Source organism: Triturus cristatus, chromosome 1_1 (assembly GCF_964204655.1).
Source record: "Triturus cristatus chromosome 1_1, aTriCri1.1, whole genome shotgun sequence".
Lineage (NCBI taxonomy): Eukaryota > Metazoa > Chordata > Amphibia > Caudata > Salamandridae > Triturus > Triturus cristatus.
In genome coordinates this window covers 138,671,233-138,693,096 of record NC_140579.1, presented here as the reverse complement: position 1 = coordinate 138,693,096, position 21,864 = coordinate 138,671,233, and the positions used below count along the sequence as shown (strand labels likewise).

Here is a 21,864-nt window from a genome sequence, read left to right as displayed (position 1 = left end):
CAGGACGTCCACCAACAACCCAATTTGAATTTGCAAATGATTAGTAACTGATTTGAGTTTACGAAGATTTCACTGACATCTATAATTAAGGTATTGCTGTCATGTGGCTAATTCTTTTGAATTTCAACTATAGAAAACAAAGTTTTTAGGAGTAAAACCACAGCTAACAAGATTGCAAAGAACAAAATTGGGCAGCGAGGCTGTGAAAAAAAGAATATATAACAGCCCCTATAGTAATAAGAAAACACCCTGGTTATGTATAAGGCAGTGTCTTAACGGTATGTCTCAATTTCTTTGAACTCAAAAAAAGGAAGAAACTCACAAAATATACTTTCAAAAATGACCCAAGTTCATTTTTAGTACTTTTTTTAACAAAAATAAATTTGTATTTTCAATATTTTCAATATTTTCATCCAGTAAAGTGGTGAAACAATACACTTTACATTTCATGTACGGCAACATAGAACTACTGTCTTATTTGCGATCTCATTTAGCAGTAGTCAATGACATTATTTACAAACAAATCAAAGCCAACGACACATTTGGCTATGTATTGAACTTAATCCATACAAACAAAAAGATTTTACACGGCTTCAAATGCCTGTTAATTATGTAAAAAAATGTCACAGCGTCGACGTTTCGGTCTCACTCTTGAAGAACAATCACCGAGACCATCCTCAGGACCGGAGTTGCACCATGAATCTATTAAAATATATACATATATTCTATTAATATATTTGAGTTCACAAGTTTGTATTAAATGTACACGAAAGGAAAACAGGTGTGATCTGTTCCATCACCCAAAAAAGGAGTGCCAATTAAAAGGAGTGCCAATTAAAAAGCCCAACACCTATAAACCAAGCCAAGAGAACAAACTCCCGTGAATCGCAAGAGAACAAACTCCCGTGCGTCCCAAGCTGTTCTAGGCTTGGGACGCAACAGGCTAGGGCTTTTAATTTTTAAATGATGTGCACACACACGATCACATGTTTACGCTGTCTGCTTCGGATTTGGAGAGCTATATATCATGTTTCTTTCTATAGCTTACATTCTCCGATTACTTGCTGACTTAGACAGCCTTTTCCCACTATATTTCCAAAACCCTTCATGAAAAATTGACCTCGACTTAATCCTGCTGGATTCCTCGCCTTCCTTTTCATTAGAGTGACCGTCTTCTTACTTTCCATCCTTAGCATGCTTTCTATTTCTGGGTATAGCCTCCTCTCAATCTCATGCTGATCTGCCTTGATGTCTCTTATTGTAATTTTACAATTGTCACACGTCATTTCACAGACCACAATCTTTCCGCTTTTAAACCCTATCCCTGAAACCCAACATTACCTAATCTCGCCAGCCTATCTCACCCAATCATAAACCTGAAACCAAATAGCACTAGTGAGCACACAACTGGAGTTAATATAATCTATCACAAAGTAACTGGAGTAAATGCATGCCTTCTGACAGCACATGACTAGTTGCACTTACCAACAATAAAAACGTTCTTAACCACTAACCTTGGGTTCTGGAGTAGCGTGCTATTTGGCCTAAAACGCCTCATCAGGGGTAGTAAGCACTATATAAATATAATTACAACTAGGGGACATATGGCAAAGATGAGCCGCTTGTTGAATTGTTTTGTTATTGCATTCACATGGCACTTACCACCTCTGACAAGGCGTTGAAGCACTTATGACGACAGAGCAGACGTGTCAAAGAGATGATGGGATATTGTGGCTGGGTCCATGTGGTTTGAAAGGGATGGACAGGGCCCTCGTGGCTAGATGGGGATGGACAGTGCCCTCGCGGCTAGATGGGGATGGACAGTGCCCTCGTGGCTAGATGGGGATGGACAGTGCCCTCGTGGCTAGATGGGGATGGACAGGGCTCTCGTGGCTAGATGGGGATGGACAGAGCCCTCGTGGCTAGATGGGGCACGTCGCTAGAGTGGGGTTGCACATTGTCAACATGGCTGGGGTTGCACAAGGCTGGTGGGGGCTGTGCAGAACTCAAATGGCTGCTAGGAGGATGGGCATAGGTCACATAACTGGAGGGGGTGCATAGGCTCTGCAAGGCTGGACGGTGGATGCACAGAGGGCAAGCGGCTGGAGGGGGGGGGGGGTAGCAGAGAGTCCTCAAGGCTGGGCCCATATGGCTTCCGGGGGGATGTAAAGGGCCACATGGCTGGAAGGAGGATGCACACAGGTCACATAGCTGGAGAGAGAACTCTTACGGTCCACAAGGCTAGGGATGGATGCACAGGGGTCACGTCGCTGAGGGATCGCATGATCTGGTGGGGGGTGCAATGTACACTCCTATAAGATACTGCTCCTGGCCAGCACGTGCCACCCCCTCCTACCTGAGCCTTACCCCCCCCTCCCATGTCTGAGCCCCATTTACCCACACCCTCCTGGGCCTTTCCCTGTGTTCTCCCTGCCCTGTGCCCCCCTCCAGCTCAGGGCTCCCACCCCTTTCTCGTTGCCCCGGCTGTACCCTCTCACCGGCTCCGGCTCCCTTTCTCGCACACAGACGTGGCAGCAGCACATCAGACACAGCCAAGGGGCGGGGCTTTCGGGGATAGAGGCGGGGCCAGGTGCGGAAGTGGCGATAATGCGGGGCGGAAGTATTCATTCCATGCCAGTTTAGCGAAGGCATAGAACCAACACGTCACAAAGACCGGAAGTGACCTCGACCCGGACATCCGGGTCTATGTGTCTTGTACTTTAAAGACCCCTGTCAATTATTGACTCACCGAATTGCGCTTTCAAATTCCAGCATGTTTAATCATGTATTATTATTATTATTATATGTGCTATGAACATAGTCCGGAGGACATCCCAACTCTTAACATAATCTGAAACACTGATAGATGAGAAATGGTTTGTACTCGAAACAGAAGGGAAAAATTCAGGAGTAGATAATACGGACTGGTTTGTCTGACACAATCGAGGCAATACCACCAGAGGCGCAACTAGAGCCAAATTTCGGGGGCGGCTGAGCAAAAATTTCGGGGGGGGCTGAACTTTAAGCAATTGTCAGAGTGGAGCTGTAGGGGCTCTTAGAAGGGGTGAAACAACAGCAAGGCCTCATTAACATGCAAATGGTCGTTTAAAGACCTGTGAAGTGCTCGGGTGCGGCTGCTTTTTTGCCCGGGAAGGTGTCTCATCCCGGGCTGCCGCACACGACGGGGGGGGGGGGTGAAGCCCTTTGAGTCCAATGGGTGTTGCGCGCCTGAATACCACGATATTAAGAATAGTACAAATCGTTTTGTCTTTGACTCGATACCTTTGATGTGCTGGTTTGGATTCTCTTACAAATTTGAAACTTTGCTTGAGTCGACTTTGAGGTATCGGATTTAAAGCTTTGGAGTTTATGCTAATCTTTCTGGAAGGGGTGTGTGAACACATATATATGGCAACTGCTGAAGGCCATTGGCATACAATGATCAGTCTAGGTCAGATTAGGGCCTGGTGTTACTGTGAAGTGGATTAGTCAATAGAGAGGTGGCGCTCCTTCATTTGTCTTAGAGGACAAAACATATTGAACTTGTCTTCTTTCCCTTCGTGTCTTTTTCAAAACCCTGTACGCAAATCCTGAGAAAGCGTGGGACAAACTGGACTTTAAAACCTTTTGGGTTTTCTAGAGAGATTTAATTTATTTTTTAAAGTCATTAAAAATAATACATGCTGAGTTCTAAAACAAGTCGTGCAAGCATTAACCATCTCGATGGTGCAATTTGGAAAATGTTGTGGTCTGCCTTCCACTCCAGCACGAGATTGTGCGACAGTGTAGGTGTTGCATTGTTGGCAATTATTGGTCCTCGAGTGGCACAGTCTTACATTTGATGAGCAGCAGTGAAATGCAGTTTCCAAGTTGAACCAACTGCCACTGCGTTGGGCAAGTTGTTCTCTTGTGCATGAATGATAGGGCAACATTTATTGGTGATGCACCCAGGTGTTAGCTGGACTTTTAATTTATATGCAGCTAAATATAGCAGAATGGATTAAGCACAAAGCCGTTTTGGCTTTCTTTAGAGCAAATGACCCTCTTTAGACAGATGGTTACAGTCTGAAGTTGAACATTATTTTTATAAATTAGTCTGTTATATTGAATTATAGTTTTTACAATGGCGGCAAGCAGCATGTCTCAACTCCTTTCTTCTTCTTGTTAGCTAGAGGGCATCTGCGTTGGAAAGGATCAGAAAAGATGTATGATTCCTACCTGATCATGATTGGAGAAGAGACATTTTCCCCAATGTAAACTAGCAATAAAGAGGTGTGGCGCCGCGGCCAGGGCGACTGACTCTGAATCTGGGGATCATGGTGCGATCTCCGGCGCCGGCGGCAGATTAGCCCAGCACCAGGTGACTCTGGTCAATAGCTTGCTTAATCTTCCCGACGGCCCCCAGCGCCTAGAGACCCTTACAGGTGATTGTTCGCGCTTTACAAATGTGGATTATATTATTATAAAGGGAAGGGACAATTGCATCATCGTTGAGGAACTACCAGTTGCAAAGGTGGGAGGAGAACACAGTGTCATATTTAGAATGCTGGAGAAACACTTTGGTATAAGAATTAATTGGTGTTACAAAGATGTACGTTTTTTGCCTGGGTTCATGATAAAATGAGGAAAGTAGGCAAGTCTGCAAAAAATGATTTGCACATGCAAATTTGGTGAGTCTATAATTAGAGACTAGTTGGTGTACTAACGAATAGAACACGTACAACACAAACTTTTACAACGCATGCCTTTACAATGCTGTTTTCACATCGCAACATCCATTACAGCGCATGATTTATAGTGCATGCCATCACAACGCATTTTTAGAAACTACACTTGCTTTTTTTTTTTTAAATATTTTTATTGATTTTAGCATATTTTCCCCCCCCCCTCGGACAGGTAAACATTCTGTACATTATCATCATGAACTTTACGTTGTGTTTGTCATATTTAAATAAACATTATAGGAAATTTTGCAAAATATATTCCATGCTTCACAAAAAACCAATTAACGCAATAACATAAATACATTACAGCATTGATAATAAATCAGATTTGTAGATCTCGCCAGAGTGTGAGCGGAGTCCAGATTTTCATGCCCATTTCACGTCGCCTTCTGCCTTTCCGCTTATATATAGCTATCTCGATATTATGCACCGCTAAAAGCCTAGCTAGCCACTGTTGAAAAATGGGTGGTAGCGGGTCTAGCCAAGCCGAGGCTAGACATAGCCGCCAAATGGCCATAGCAACAAATATAAAATCGTGACCGTTCTCAAGATTGTCTGAATCTTCCACCCCAAGTACCATTGCCTCTGGTGACAAGACAACCTTTCTGTGAAGAACAGAAGTTAAGAACCTCTCTATATCTTGTATCAGAGGTATTAGCACTGGGCAAGAGGCAAAGATATGGATGGAGTCTGCTTTAAATAGGTTGCATCTCGGGCAGCAAGTCCCATTACCGGTTCCCCATTTTGCAATCTTATCAGGTGTATAATAGAGAAAAAAACACAGGTTTTATAAAATTGTGCCTGGAGTTTGGTAGAAATAAGAATGGTTTGAGCTAGCTGATAGGAGTATAAAAATCCTTCTTTAGAAATCTCGAGTTTACTTTGCCACCTCATTGCCATTTTATCTAGATCATCAGGGAACATGTCCAACAATGACACATAAACTCCACCTATCGAATGTTTCTTAGAATGTATAATTCTCTCTACTACAGAAGATTCTTCCCAGAGTGTTCTTACTCCAGATTTGTGAGTTAGGAAGTCCCTAATCTGGAGATATTTAAAAAAATCCCGCCAGTCTAAACCAAATTCTCCCTTCAAAACATCAAAAGATTTAATCCCCTGATTAGTATAAAAATCCCCTAATTGTGTTATTCCTAAATTATACCATTTATTAACGCAGGTATCTTTAAAGATTGTTGGTGGAAGAATTGGGTTATTTAGTACCGGAGTGTAATATGAGAATCGTCCTATTCCTAGCGCTTTTTCTACAGCCTTCCATACCTTAAAACAACTATAAAGAGTCTTAAATTTGACCTTTTTGTGGTAACTGTCGTGTATGTGCCTCCAAAAATAGCCATAGCAGGAATTCCCCACCAATAGCTGAAAGATTGAGGCGGTATGTACCTCTGTGTTATTCCCCCCTTGCAATAATTCCTTACTGTAGAGTAGTACACATGACCAGTAATATCTCCTTAAGTTGGGAAGTGCTAACCCACCTCTGTCCTTAGGAAGGGTAAGATATTTATATGCCCGACGGGGTTGAGCGTATGACCATATAAACCTAGAGAAAGTACGTTCCATTACTGTAAACCACTGGTTAGAAAACTCTAGGCAAACTGCCCTGAATAAATATAATATCTTGGGAAAGTACACCATTTTAATTGCATTTGCTCTTCCGATAATGGACAGGTGGAGATTGTCTAACCGTCGTAGATCCTTTTGTATCGTATTCAGCATTGGCTTAAGATTTATGTCCACAACTTCCTCTAATTTGGAAGAAATTGTGACACCCAGGTATGTCGCTCCCTTCACCACCCTAGGATCATCCATCACAATTTTTTGATTTAAAACAATTTGTGTCTTTCCTTGATTTAGCGCGTAGCCAGAGACCAGCCCAAATTTCCTGGCCTCGGCCTCAATGGTCAGCATTGCTACTATGGGGTCTGCAGTAACTATAGCAATATCATCAGCGTATGCTAATGTTTTTGTTGCATACCCCTGTGATATAATGGGGGTTATATGATTGTTTTTCTCTAAATAGCGAATAAAAGAATCTATATATATTGCAAAGAGCAATGGCGAACAAGGGCATCCCTGGCGAGTTCCCCTGGAGACGGCGATTTCCTTAGTTAGGCTTCCATTGACAGATACAACAGCCCTAGGATTATTATACATTTTTTGTATCGCCTGAATAAACTTGATTCGAAATCCCATCATTGCCATTGCTTTCCAGAGAAACTGCCAGGAGACCCTATCAAAGGCCTTCTCTGCATCCAGAAGGATCAGGGCCATAGGGTCTCCTGTAGTTTCTGTTCCGTCAAAAAGTGTAATAACCCTCTGGATATGATTTATCGTTGACCTTCCAGGAACAAAACCGTGCTGGCTTTTGACGATAACATTATGTATTATGGGTGCAATTCGGTTTGCCAAGATTTTGGAGTATATTTTAGAGTCAGCATTTATAAGGGTTATTGGACGATATGATCCTAAATGTTCTGGGGGTTTCCCCTTTTTGGCGAAAATCACAATTTTGGCCCTGGACCAGGAACTGGGAGGTTCCCCCCCGGAGAAAATATGAATAATCAAATCCCTAAATATGTGTTTAATTTCGTCTATAAATGTGCCATAGAACTCCGAAGGTATACTGTCCAGACCTGTTGCCTTTCCTTTAGGGAGGCTCTTGACTGCGGTCAATACCTCTTCCATGTTCGGAGTTTCCTCTAGAGCCAGCTGTGTGTTTACCTCAAGCTTTACGACTTCACAATTCTCTAAGTACCTTTCTATTTCTGTGGTGTCTCCATTGCCATTGTCCGTATATATAGTTCTTTATAGAACCTCCAAAATGCTTGCTTAATCAGCTCTGGGTCTTTTAACTGGCCTTCCACTGGGTCTACAATCTCCCTTATTAGATTAGCATTGACCTGTTGTCGCAATCGCGTCGCCAATTGATGGCCCACTTTCTCATTGACTTCATATATTAATTCTTTTCGTGCCGTGGCTTTCCGGATTGCCTTATCTGAAAACATATTAGTGATTGCTGCCTTGGCAACTGCTACTTGGGCTAAGGTACTAGAGATATCCCCAGTTGTGTCTATATTGCTAGTGACACTAATGAGTCCTACTTCTGCTAACATAAGCTCATCCTGCAGCCTCCGTAACTCCTCTTTCTCTCGTCTGCTTGCTCTGAGTGAATATGAAATAGTCTCACCCCGGACCCCTGCTTTCAACGTATCCCAAACAACCTCTATTGATGTACTATTAATGTTTTCTGCTAGGAACTTGGGTATCCAGTCTTTCATGTGGATACAATACTGAGGGTCCTTCAGTAATGCTTTTTCAAATGACCACAGAGTAGGCTCTGATTTAGCTAGCCTAATAGTCAGTGTGCAGAAAAGGGGGTTGTGGTCAGATAGTACCCGGGGCAATTTAACAGGTTGGGAATTCCTGATGAGTGAATTTGAGAGTAAAATATAGTAGATTCTGGCATGCGTGCGGTGTGGATTTGAATAAAAGGTATAGCCAAGGTCACCGGTGTTAATATTTGAAGTCTGCCAGCTATCCACAAGTCCATGTACAAGACACAGATCTTTAAGAGAGTGGAATACTTTAGGTTTACGTCCTTTATAGACCCAGTCATCATTTAAGGACCAGTTGATCGGGAGGTTTATATTGAAGTCCCCACAGACCAAAACCGGAAGAGGCCAGTGTGATAGTTCGTTAGATGCCTCATCGAAAACCCCGGGGTCATCTGTATTGCTCCCATAAATAGCACAAATTGTCATTTTTTGCCCTGTTTGATAACTGCATTCGGTGATAGCCCAACGGCCAAACTTATCAGTTTTAGAATTATTAAACACCAATCCACTCCCTTTAGCCAGAATAGCAACCCCCCGAATTTTAACACCTTGTGAAGTAGCACACACCAGTTTATACCCTAGTGTATTTAACAGCTCTGGGACCCTTCAATATGCGTCTCCTGCATGCATACAACATTAGCTCCCCAGTTTTGTAGCCCAATTGCAACCATTTGCCTTTTCTTAAGATCGTTCAGACCACAAATATTCAGAGATAATCTTTTTATCCCAGCCATGCTACTAATAAAAAAGTGCCATATTTTAAATCCCAGACGTTCTGGTTTCCTGTGATCTCTGTAAGTATTTCCCTATTCCTTTTTGACATAGATTTGCTACCCTTTATGTCTAACCTGTCCGGCCTTCCCCCCTCCCCTTTCCCCCCCCACCCACCACCACCTTTGAAGGTTACCTGGGCCTGTCTGGACCAGGGGTGCGACATCTGCGCAAGCGGGCCCTGCGAACTAGGCTAGTTTAGTATAAATAATATGCTTATCTTTTATAGTTGACCCAAAGCCTAAATTTTCTAAAAGTCCACGCTTCCCCAAGGTATACCTTCTACTAGATACAAATTGCAATAGTTAATTAATCTTATATATTCCTTTTACTACGAGTCTTTATATCTGATTTAGATTATTTCCCTGGATTTCGAGAGGCTGTCTCTGAGATTTCCCGAAGATAGTCCTCCGCCTGTATTTCACTGTTAAAGCTTCTTGTTGCACCTTTAAATATAATTTTCAGGCGTGCCGGATTTTGCAGGAATACTTTTGCTCCAGCTTTTTCAAACGGTCCAAGTAGCTGACGCATTTTCCATCTTCGCTCCACGGTGGCGTGAGAGAAGTCCGGTCTGGCAAAAAATTTGAACCCCTTGAATCATTGGAGCCAGAGATCTCCAGAGATACGGCTCCCCTTCGCGCGCTTGGACTTGATTCTCTTGAATTGCTCAGTTGACTTGAGTCACTAGAGATAGACATCCCTGTTTCGTATACCTCTGATTCAGAGTCTTCATCCGAGAGAGAGTGATTAGCTAAATGTACTTCTTCCCCCCCGGAGGATCTTGCGAATTGGGAGAATTGGGGAAGGGGATCAGCTCCTTCATTTCCTGGTTCAGATTTTTTGGATCCAATTGCTCCATTTTCTCTCTCTGATTTATTGTTGCTGCGTCTATCTCTATAGATGCCCTTGTCTCTTCCTGGGTCAAATTTGAGTCAGCATTCCAAATTCCTTCGCCGGTGACTATAGTTCGACTTTCCTCCAAGTTGGTTGGGGGCATACTTTGAACATCCTTGCAGCTTACATTCCACTCCTCAGAGTTCTTATTCTGCATTTGGATCTGTATTTTTTCCCCATTGTTTGTTGCATCACTCTGGCAATCCTTATGCAGAGGGCTGAATATATTAGAGATTCTTGGTTGTGATGATTCAATTATGCCAGTGTTTTTTGCAGTTGCCTTTAAGTTTTTTATCGTCTGTAATCTCTGCGCTTTTTTAGCCATTAGTTCCAATTTGGCATCTTCCTCTGTTTCCCCCCCTTTCTCCTTCCTGTTGCCAGCCTCTTTCTCCTTTTCTTTCTCTTTCTCTTTCCCTCTCCTTTCGTTTGGTCTTTTCTCTTTCTTTTTCCAGTTTTTTTTCCATATTTTTATCTTGAATTTTTCCTTTTTCTTGAACCTCATTTCTTGCCAGGTCTTTTACCGAGTCTTTTGCCAGGTCTTTCTCCTTTGCTGTGGTTCCTCTGGTTTCGGGGCCTTTATGTCTGTTAGTTGTATGTTGGGCAGGTGTCAGCTCAATTTCTGCATTCTCAAGGTCTTGTAGGTTCGATATCTCTCCCTGTAAAAGCTCGCCTGCTTCGTCCCCTTTTTCCTTGTTAAAAGCGGCGTTATTTGCTGCCCCTGTTTCTATTTTCTGGCCTTTTTGTTCTTTTTCCAGGGTGAGCCCTTTCCCTCTGTCCTCCTTGTCCTTCCGGTTCTCTCTGGTATTCCTTTCCATATCTGAGGCTTTAGAGGGCTTAGAGGGCGTCACAATCCGTTTCTGATAGATTACTGGCGTCAGTACACCCCACCAACTTCCTCCCTGGAACTTTCTCTTGTACCTGCAATAGAACTCTTTCAGGACAGTATTGCGTCTCTTCTGACTTTTCGTGCCCTTAAGTTCCTTTAGACAAGTTTTCAGCTCTCTCTGTGAGGAGCCAGTATTGAGAGGGTAGCTCTCCCCTATTTGAAATTTCACTTGAGGTTTTGCCGGTATGCCAGATAAAGATATAGACACACATACAAATACAGAAACAGTATTAATCACTGTCCCAGTCCCAGATAAAAACAATGAGGCAGATGAGACAGATGGAGAAACCCGGGTACCAGCTCCAGCTCCAGTTTCAATTGCAGGGAGCGATTGAGAAATACACCGCCTCTCCTTCGTTTTTAATCTGTTTCTAGTGCTGCTTCCACTCCTAAGCACCATTTGCTTTTCCCAGCCCTTTTTTTTTTCCAGCGCAGAGCGTCTCCCTGGCAATGGGACACGTGGGACGCGCTGAAACACGCAGCGCGCGTGAGGTTAAGAGGCCGGTATTCTCGCGTCTGCAGATGACGTCTGGGAGCCAAGGGAAGCGGACAGGGGAGAAGCTCCGGCGTCACGGGCGTAGAGAAGGACGGTAAAAGTGATACGGGCACGTTGCTGCAGCCAGTGGGTTTTAAGTTTGATGGTTAAGTTTTTGAAGGTATGAAAGCACAAGGTTTTTAACAAAGGAGCACCGGCCAGGAAATTAGGCACAAGAGGTCTTTAACAGTCGATCACAAATAGACAATCAACACTTTTACATAACCACGGGGGCTCTGCCCAAAAGCCGTATGGGGAGGATTGAGGAGGATAGCTCCGAACAATAGAGGATAGGCAAGCACTGTAGCAATCAGCGAAATAGTCAATAGCAGGTAACACAGGTAATACAAACAAATATACCCTTCTGCTACGCAATTCGTTACGAAAGCAGTACCATCTGAATGCCAAATGCCAAATATCAAATGTAAAGCTACTTGCAACTTGCAGCTGAGGTCGAGCTGAGATCGAGGTCAAGCTGGGACTTTCGTTTTAATTTATTGTCCAGTATACGATATTCGTGGTGATATTCATGTGGGGCGCCGCATAGTTCAGCACAGATCAGCGCAGCATAGATCAGCGCCTCCGGTTTTCTTTCTACCCCTGCAGCTCTCGATGCTGCGATATATAATAGCGAATCACAGTGTCTCAAAGCAAGGCTGATATAATCCAGGCTAATATAATCCAGACCCAGCCCAGCCGATGAAATCAATACACAGGTAGTTCCAAAAAATGCTGGATGTGGATGTGGAATGTAGGATGTAGGATGCAGGATGCGGGGGGTCTTGATCACTCGGTTAGGTTGTAGGAAGCATTTTCTGAGTAGAACAGCCCAGCCCAGTGTCCCAGAGCACCGCCGCTGCGACCGCTCACACTGACGCCATCTTTCCTTCTTGCCGCGTAGATCCTCAGAAACTACACTTGCAATGCATTCCATTACAACACATACTATTTCAACGCATAATACTTTCAGGACAACAGTAGTGTAAGTGTTACATAGTTTAAGGGTAAACATTACTATTCCAACTCCAGTGAGTGCTACAGTAGGGTAAGTGTTGGATAGTGTAGGGGTAAAAATTACTATTTCCAATGCAGTGAGTGCAACAGTAGGGTAAGTGTTGGATAGTGTAGGGGTAAAAATGACTATTTCCCATTACTTACCTTATAATGCGTTGTAGTGGCAAGGGTTGTAATGGCATGCGTTGTAGTGACCTACATTGTAATGGCTGAGTTGTAATGGCATGCGATGTAAAGGATGTTGCTTTGTAATGACTGCGTTGTAAAGGTAGTGCGTTGTAATGACTGCGTTGTAATGGTTGTTTCCCATACTAACACCGTCAGGACGCAGCAAAAATGAATGGCTAAGAAAACTGGACTGAAGGAGGCTATAGCAAATAAGGGGATGGAAATCTATGGTGATGGGAACACAGCAACTGTGATTAGGAAAAAGAGAATGTTGAAGACAGGAGCTGAGTGCTAGAAATGGGTTTTCTGGCTGGCTAGGGTATGCACCTAAGCCAGGCAGAATACAGGAGATTACACGTCTAAAATAACCCCTGCTCACTCCCTTGGTAGCTTGGCACGAGCAGTCAGGCTTATCCTAGAGGCAGTGTGTAAAGCATTTGCACATAACAAACAGTAATCCAGTGAAAACACCACACCAGTTTTAGAAAAATATCCAATATTTATCTGTGTGAAACAGGACCAAAACAATAAAAAAACAACATACAGTAATCCACAATACCAATAAATTAAAAATGGACTTTATATACAGTTCCTTGAAGTCGATAGCGCCGACCCAGACAGTGAATACACAACAGGCAGAGGCACATAGATGGTTAGACAAGAAAATACCCACTTTCTGAAAGTGGTATTTTCAAACACACAATAGCAAAACCATCTTTACTAAAATATGTATTTTAAAATCCTGAATTCAGGAAGGCTAAACTCCATTTCTCTATCTTGTCCTAATGAAAATTTATGATTGTAAGTTGTTACAAAGCAACTCCCATGAAAGCCTGTGGGACAGATAGCCTTGCAATAGTGAAAAACGAAATACACAGACTTTCACTATCAGGACATGTAAAACACACCAGTACATGTCCTTCCTTTCACATACACTGCACCCTGCCCATGGGGGTACCTTGGGCCTACCTGAGGGTGTGTCACATGTAAGAAAAGGGAAGGTTTGGGCCTGGCAAGTGGGTGCAAGTGGGTGATTGTGTGGCACAATCAGTGCTGCAGGCCCACTTGCAGTATTTGATTTGCAGGCCCTGGACACACACAGTGCAACGTACTAGGGACTTAGTAGTAAATCTAAAAAGCCAATCATGGAAATACCAATCCATAAAGGCAATTTACATGGAGAGCATACGCACTTTAGTACTGAATAGCAGTGGTAAAGTGTTATGGTCGTATCCCTTAACCCGATCCTCCCTTCCTTCTTTTTCAGATAGGTTAGACAAGTGACGACTGGTGATTCTTCCTTATTTATTAAAGAGAGGCTTAATAATGTCACACAAAACAGTCACAAAACTTCCGTCCATTCTGAACTCAGTAAGGGTCCATATGTAAATCCAAAAAAAAGATTCTCCTGGCTGGTTCTGGTTTTCTTCCGGCCTCTCTTTTACTTCCGGTCTTCTTTCCAGACTCTGGGTAGGACCCAAAAAGGAATGAAAGAAAAAAAAGAACTCAGGCTACTATATCACTGAGGATGCCAACATAAAGGGGAGGGAAGTGTACCACCACCAGAGCCCTGTTCTCTGTGCCGGTGCCTAGTGTGGGGATCCTGGTGCTCCCCCCCCTGGTGCCTTTCAAACGTGCCCACAACCCTTGCACGACCACAGCGCATGCCCCGGGCACTTGCCTGCTTCCACGACCCTCCGGGGCTGTGGTGATGGAAAACCCTGCTCCTGAGTCTTCGTGGGAGACAGTGGTCTTGCAGGCGGTGCTCCTTGAGCGGTCTCGGTGTCCTCCGCCGTTCTGTGTCTTCGCACTCCTGGTTCTGCTCCTGCCGTCTCTCACCCCGCTCCGCTGCTCCTGGTGCTCTCTCCCTGCTTCCTCGGGGTCCGTTGTCGTCGCGTTCTCCCCTCCGATCCGCTGCGCCGACTCCTCTGACGCCGCACTTGCCTCGCCTTCTTTCTTTGCAGCTGCACCCGTACTCGGTCGATGCGTGTCCGCTAGACTGTTTCCCTCACTTCTGGTCTGGCGGAGCGCGGCGGCCATGTTGGAAGTATCGGGCTTGTTTGGAGGTGCGGGCAGTACGGGATCACCACAAGTGTCCATAGTCCTAAAACCAACAAAACAAGGTCAAAAACAGGAGGTCAAAAAGCAAAAAAGTCTGTGGGTGAACCTGCTGAAAAAGCCAAGTCCAACACTGACTGAGGGTGGTTGTGAAGAGTGAGAAAATGGCACAGAACAAAGGTACCAGGCTCATGTGCCGTGTGTGGCAGTTGAGGACCCATGTCAACAGTACCAATTGTTTTGCCAAGAGAGATGTGTGCAGATGAGTCCATTATGCAAGTATAGGTACGCGTGTTAAGAATGAGAAAATACGTGGTGTTGAGAAAACTACAGATGAGGTCAAGAAGTGAGTACAAGGGAGTGATGCACTTGGTGTACAGGTAGTAGTGCCCAAGTGCAGAGTGGAAATTGGAGGGAAGAAAATGATGGTCTTAGCTGATTCAGGATCGCCATACACATTGATTGGTGATAAGAACTAGTTGGAAATACAAGGCATGGACAAAGTTGATCAGCTCCTGATATAAATTCTGGTGGTTACGTGGGCACCAGGATCAATTTGATCGACTTTATTTTTTTTAATATTTTTTTTTTATAGTCCTCATAAGCCTCTTTATTAGGAAGACAAAGCAAACGTTCTTCATTTTTTTGCACATCTCGATGGGCACCTGACACCTCTGCCCCCTTATGCTTTGGCAATACAGGTAGGTATGTGTAAGAGAAAAAGACGAAAGAAGGAGGAAACGTGTCAATTTGTCCGCTTATTTCTTTCTCACTTTCCGCCAAGCAGGACCAAATCACAAATACCATAAACCCGAATGCCTAGCGAGGCTGGTAGGCATAATCATAGGACCATTAAGAGATTACCTATTATTATTTAAATTATTACACCATTCAGTAAAAGGGAGCCAAAAATGTACATCTCTAGTGCTCTTTCCATCTAAAGTGACTATATAATTAGCAGACTGTAGCAGGTTATCTATATTTGGGGAGAGAGGAGCCACCCACAGTTTACAAATTACTCTTTGTGCAAGCAATGCAATGTAAAAAGTAAGTCTCGCCTGATCTTTACTTCAGGCTCCAATTGCTCAAATATGAGAAGTAAGACACTTACCTTGACTTGCAGCTTAAGCGTTTGGGATAACATCTCAGTCACTTCTTTCCAATAAGTTTGCAACTTGACACATTCTAAAAACATGTGGACATCATTTGCCTTCATGTTACCACATTTTGGACAAGGAACTTCTCCTCTTCTCCCAAACTTTGACAGCTTCAAAGGTGACCAGTATGCTCTATGGATGGAAAAGAGATGGTTCCTTCTCAGGTATGCGGGATTAACTGATTTAAATAGCATAGCCATAGATACTTGCCAGTACTTTTCCAGCGATGATTCCGGCAAGTATTTTCCCCACAGCTCCATTGGAAGCGTAAAATCTCCATCTTCAGCTTCCACCAGTAACGAGTAGATTATCGCCACCTCCTTTTTTCGACGCAGTTGCAGCTTAAGTTGAAACTCTAACTCATTCTGTTCCCCTATTTTTGTTCGTGGATCAGCGAACCAGCTCTGAATTTGCATGTATTTAAATCTGGAGAGCCTAAAATTTGTGATCTGGCTACAGCTCTCCCAAGAGATAAGTCTCCCATCCTTTATTAGCTGGTCCCATTGTCTAAGGCCTCCCTGTAATAGGGGTTTAGCCAAGCTATCTTTTGTCCACTCTGGAGAGCCGGGGCTATCCCAGATAGGGGCTAGAAGACTATAGTAAGGAATTTTCAAGGTTCTTCTCACGTTGTACCAAGTCTCTGCAAACCCTTTCAAGATCTTCAACGTAACCTTTTTAAAGAATTTGGGGTCGGCATGCTTAAAAATAAAACCTTCCTTCCCACCCGGTTCTAGGTTTGCTATTGTATACCACAAGCCTCCTACAATTGGGGGGTTAGGTGAGTTAAAGAGATACTTGTCATTCTTCAAAAGAAAAGCCCATGAGTAGAAGAGGAGATCTGGTAAGGCAATTCCTCCTTTCTCAATCCTTCTTCATAGCTTCTTCCAAGCTATTCTTGGTCCTTTACTTGCCCAAATAAAAGAACTCAAGTCTCCTTGTAGATTCTTGAGCCATAGCGTTTTAAAAGGTAAAGGTATTGCATCAAAGAGGAACGTAAGCTTTGGAAGAATTACCATTTTAATCAAATTACTTCTTCCGAAAATTGTTAATTGGAGATGAGACAAGGATTTCAACAGTTTAACAATTTCCTTCCGAACTTTATCAAAATTAAGTTTTGCTATCTTGTCAATGTCATGTGGTATCATTACTCCCAAATATCTAATCTCATCCTTCCCAGGTGTCTCCTCTATACTCCAAGTCATGACTTTAGACTTATCTTCATTAACCTCATAACCTGAGGCCATCCCAAAGTCAGTTGTTAAGGCCATTAAACGCGGCCAGGTTTCCCTTACATTTGTAGAGAGGATCACTACATCATCGGTGTAAAGCCCCAGTTTTTTCTCCCAACCAGCAAATCTAAAAGGTTGAAGTTCTGGATCTTCTCTGATCTTCCTTGCCAGAGGCTCTATATATAAGTTTAAAAGCAAGGGCGATAGGGGACACCCCTGCCTCGTTCCTCTTGAGATCTTTACTGGTTGAGAAAAGGAGCCATTAATTAAAATTCGAGCCTGAGGAGCTTGATAGAGACCAGCCAAAGCATTACTAAAGTGTATACCTAAGTTCAGGGATGTAGCATCCTAGGCCACCAAGGCTAAAGGCAGAAGGTAGGTAGATGCTAGGTCAATCGTGGCAATCAGTGAGAAGGTCAGATCTTTCAAAAACCTCCCCCGAGTAAAACCTTTTTGGTCATCATGGGTTAAATCCACCATCAGCCCGTTTAACCTATCCGCCAGAATCTTCGTGTAGATCTTATAATCACTATTTAGCAAGGAAATGAGACGATATGAGTTACATTTTTTAGAGCATTTTCCAGGTTTCAAGATCAAGGCTATCGTGGCTTCCTTCCAGGAGGCTGGCATGACCTTATGTTCAATGTACAGCTCATTAAACATTTTAGTTAAGATGGGAACTAAGGTGTCCACCAAGATTTTATAAACCTCTTGTGGAATGCCATCTGGCCCTGGGGCCTTTCCCTTCTTTAGATGCGCCATTATGTTTCCCACTTCCTGAACTTTTATTTTACCATTAAGAAGATCCGCTTTTTCCCTTGACAAGGAATTACCCATACCTGATCCTACCCATTTACTGAGAGTATCTTTAGATGGCTTAAGATCCTCCTGATATACTCTATTAAAATGATTATGGAACGCTTGCTCAATCCCTTTGCTATCCTCAACTAGCCTGCCTGTTTGTTCACAAATAATTCTCTCAACCCTATTTCTCATTTGTTCTTTCTTTGTTTTCCATGCTAGGAGTTTCCCACACCCTTCACTATACTCAAAATGTGCCATTTGACTAGCTTCCCATCTCTTTCTTACCCTTTCTTGTATTACCATGGACACATTAACCTTCTGTTGTAGCAGTTCTTGAAGCGTACTAATCCTCGTCTGCTCGTCTATACTAGAGTTCCTCAATTCGTTTTCTAAAGAATGGATCTTTTCCTCCAGTGCTGTTACCTCTTTATAATAATTTCTCCTTTTCGCAGCCGCCAAAGCCCCTAGCCTCCCCCTCAGGAACGCCTTATAAGCATCCCAAGCAATACCAGGGGCCACTGATCCCCAATTGATCTAAAAAAACTCTTCTGTTTCTTTTTTAAGAGTTTGTATCACCTCCTCCAATAAAAGTGTGCGGTCTAAGGTCCATCTAGACTGAACCACAGCCTTCCTGAACTCTAATACAAGCATTACTGCCGAGTGATCTGACAGATGGGCTCCTATATGCTCAACCTGCTGTACCTCATCTTTGATCTTATAGTCCACCAAAAAATTATCTATTCTGGACCGGTGTCTATACTTTTTGTTGAAGAAAGTAAAGTCCTATTTCTCACCCGCTTTCCATCTCCAAATAGCGAGCAACCCTAAATGTTCCATAATTTGTTTGATTAATCTAAACATATTAGGGTTGGTTTGAGCTTTGCTGCATATAGACCTATCTAATGTTTTATTCAACACCACATTAAAGTCACCAGCCAGAATAATTGGATCAGATGAGTCTAAAAGCCTCTCCCACAGATCTTGCAAGGGTATCACATCATCATGGTTTGGCCCATAATATCATGCTATTGTAAATGGTCTAGCTGAGATCTTAAATTTAGCAACTACCCATCTGCCCGCCTTATCCGATGAAAAGGAGTCTAAACTAACTTGAGCCCCATGCTTCAATAGAATCACCACCCCTTTAGTCACTGCTGTTTGTGCTGTACATTCAAACTGTACCACCCATTTCACGGTCTTAAATATCTCCACTGCCTCTTTCTCGGTCAGGTGAGTTTCCTGAAGTATGATAATATGGGCTGGAGAATCTTTCAAATACTGAAATATTTTCATCCTCCTACTTCTAACCCGTAGGCCATTTACGTTCCAAGATAAAACATTTATGTTACCAGCTTTCTTACTACCCATCTTCTAATACTATTAAGTATCCAAATTTTATGAAAAAAATAAAAGAGGTTATAGAGGACTTATTTTTTTGAATTTTTTCCCCCTGCTTCCCACCCTGTGTATTTCCAACCCATAGAGAACCCGCGCCCCACATCCTCAATGACCAATAGGTCATCTGGATTTTCCCCCAGAGCGTATACTTCCCAATTTTTTAAAAAAAAGTGTTTTTCCATGTCCTAAGAAGACCCTTAGGGAGAGAGAGAGAAAGAAGAAAGAAACCTAGAGAAAAGAACCTGTCTATACAAATGTATATATTTTCCTCTTTTTTTTTTTTAACCCCAAACTCCTGTGAAGTTTTTTATATATATATATATTTTTTTTCCCTCTCATTATTTTACAACTTCACCCTTGAAAAAAAACTGATTCCCTTCCCACTCTCCCTCTCTTTTCATCTTTTCATCACCATTCTTCTCATCACCATTCTTCCCATCACCATTCTTCCCTTACGGCTGCATGTATATTTACTGGTATAACCAGGAGAAATTTGTTATTTTCTAGTCGCCTGAAAGTCCTTTAAGAACTCGTCTGCTTTTTCGGCAGAATGGAAGATAAGCATTTTATTATTGATCATCACTTTTAAATAAGCAGGGAATCTTAACTGAACCACCGCTCCCAGGCCTCTCAGTTGATCCATCCTTTTTCCTAACTCCCATTGCCTGTTTGAGGTAGCAGCTGAGACATCCGAACGAAATTCATACTTTTCTCCTTCTACTTCTACTGACTTAAAACTCAAAGCTTTAGAAAGTATTTTCTCCTTTAGGGAGAATGTTAGAAAGTTGATCAAAATTTTCCTAGGTTTTGTCCTATTTGTGTTTAGCCTGAACGGGTCTCTATGTACATGCTGGATATCTTTACTTATTTCATCTTCAGACTCATCCAGCTGTAGTTCTTTCTTGATCATACGTACTACAAAGGTTTTTATATCCTCCCCCTCTCTGCCTTCCGGGACCTTTAGAAGTTTTATGTTATTCCTTCTCTGGAAGTTTTCCAACCTCTCAACCCTCTCCAAGTACTCTCCCTCAGAGTATTTTAACTTCGTAATCTCAGTAGTATTCAGGCCAACTTGCTCCCTCATCTCCTTTACCTCCCCCTCCAACTGGGCTGTTCTACTGCTGAGGTCGTCTATCTTTTTTTCCAGGTTATCACAAGCTTGTCTTATCTCTTTCTGGTTCTCTTCTGATGTCTCAAACCTAGACCTCATCTCTACTGTGAGAGCCTTTAAAAGCCCACTCAGCGACAACTCCTCACTCGCTGTCCCTCCTGACGCTCCTAGGGCTCCTAGGTCTTGAACCAGAACCTTGGGCGTTAACAGTTGTTGTAATTTATTTTGGGACACAAGGGGCTTCTGGGTGTGCATATTTATATCCTCTTCAGCAGGAGACTCAGCCAGAATTTGGTATCTGTTAGGGGAGATGTTTTCACTCCAGTCGCTGACCTCTATAGGCGAATTATTAGAAATCTCACTTTCTATGATCTTCTTCTTCTTTTCTATTGCCTTTTCTCCTTTATCTCCCTTCTCTCCCTCCATCCTGCTCTCTGCTAGGAAAACTGTTTGAGGTATAGCCTTAAAAAAAGTCTTTAGGGAGGGAGTAACCCTTACGTCCTGCCTAGATTTTCCCTTTTGAACAGCAGTCTTCCTTTCTTTTATTTTCTTCGCTGTTTTATTTTTGTCCTCCTCTCCCTCCAGTTTTTCACTTCCTGATATTAATTTTATTTCGCCTCCCTTACCCCCCTCTCTCTCTTAATCTTCCTTAAAAGATATCGTGGGTGTGGATGCGGATGTAGGCAGGGAGGCAAAACCGAAGGAGGCTTTCCTTGGAAATCATTTAACACAGGGCTAATACCACAGAAACTCCCACTTCCAGATAGTACCTCTTGCGACTGACTTTTATTCGAATCAACCAACTCACCCGAATTGCAAATGACTGTGTCCAGAACCTCCTCAGCACGCTTCGCAACTCTTCTCCCCGGCAGACCCTCCAGCCCACTGGCTCCGTGACCCCCCTTCCCCCGGAAGGAGATTCTAGCTGCAGCGCCTCTTCCCTTTCGGAGCTCCAGGGCCGCCCTCCCCCATGGCCGCTCCACTGTTTCCACTGTCTCCTCCAACCTGATGCCGAAGCGCCGATCTCAAGAACTCGAGAGGCCCCCACCTAGGGAGAGCGCTCCACTGCTCCACCGCTCCACCGCTCCGTTTAGGGCGAGCGGGATCGCCGAGCAGCAGGTCCGTTGTGAGTGTTGGGAATAGAGAAAACGAGGGAAAATCTTTAAAATAAGACTAAGAACTAGAGACTAAAGAGAGGGTATTCGGGTCTTCACAAAACTCTACTTGCTATTTTAGCTTTTCCAAGACATGGAACCGTAGCTATCTTTGTAACGCTCTGGCGGTGCCTCCGCGACCTGCTAGACGCTGGCCGCCATGTTCTCCTATCCATTGATCAACTTTATTGTCATGAGAATAAGATTCAAGGACATAAAAAAGTTGGGAAGGTTTACATTGCCAAGCATGGCGATAGGAAGTAGTACAAAGTTCCCCAAATATTTTGAGGACCGACTCTGGTTGTTAAAAAATGTGCGTGTAGGATTGTGTCACAAAGAAAGGCCAGTCCAGTGGTTCACAAAGGAAACAGGGTTCGTTTTTATTTAGGGATAATTGGATACGTTGTTGAGATTGGGGATGATCAAGGAAATCGAGGGCTTGGCATGGCTAGTGTCTGTGGTTTTGGCGGCAAAGGATTAGTGTACAAAGATATGCGTGGATTTGGAGGACCTAATTGAAAACATTTGGATTGATAGGAAGCCCACCTTTAATTTCTAAAGGTTACCAACTCGATACTGATTCCAGAATGTCCACTGTGATGGAT

The 21,864-nt window shown here is 43.3% G+C and overlaps 1 protein-coding gene across 4 annotated transcripts in view; it reads right to left on the bottom strand.

The window, feature by feature from the left end:
* Positions 1-20,933, bottom strand: part of SLC39A7 (solute carrier family 39 member 7) — a 35,860-nt gene extending 14,927 nt beyond the window's left edge. Inside the window, exon 1 of one of the 4 annotated variants that reach the window (XM_085620222.1) lies at positions 20,914-20,933. Coding sequence is in view for 1 of the 4 variants with exons in the window: in XM_085620006.1 (XP_085476132.1) it covers positions 2,499-2,628 (130 nt within the window). In the remaining 3 variants the exon portion in view is untranslated. Of the gene's footprint in view, positions 1-1,662; positions 1,685-2,490; positions 2,646-20,913 lie in introns of those variants that run through there. The other 3 variants (XM_085620006.1, XM_085620076.1, XM_085620153.1) reach the window with 3 other exon arrangements.
* Between the last annotated feature and the right edge of the window lie 931 nt (positions 20,934-21,864).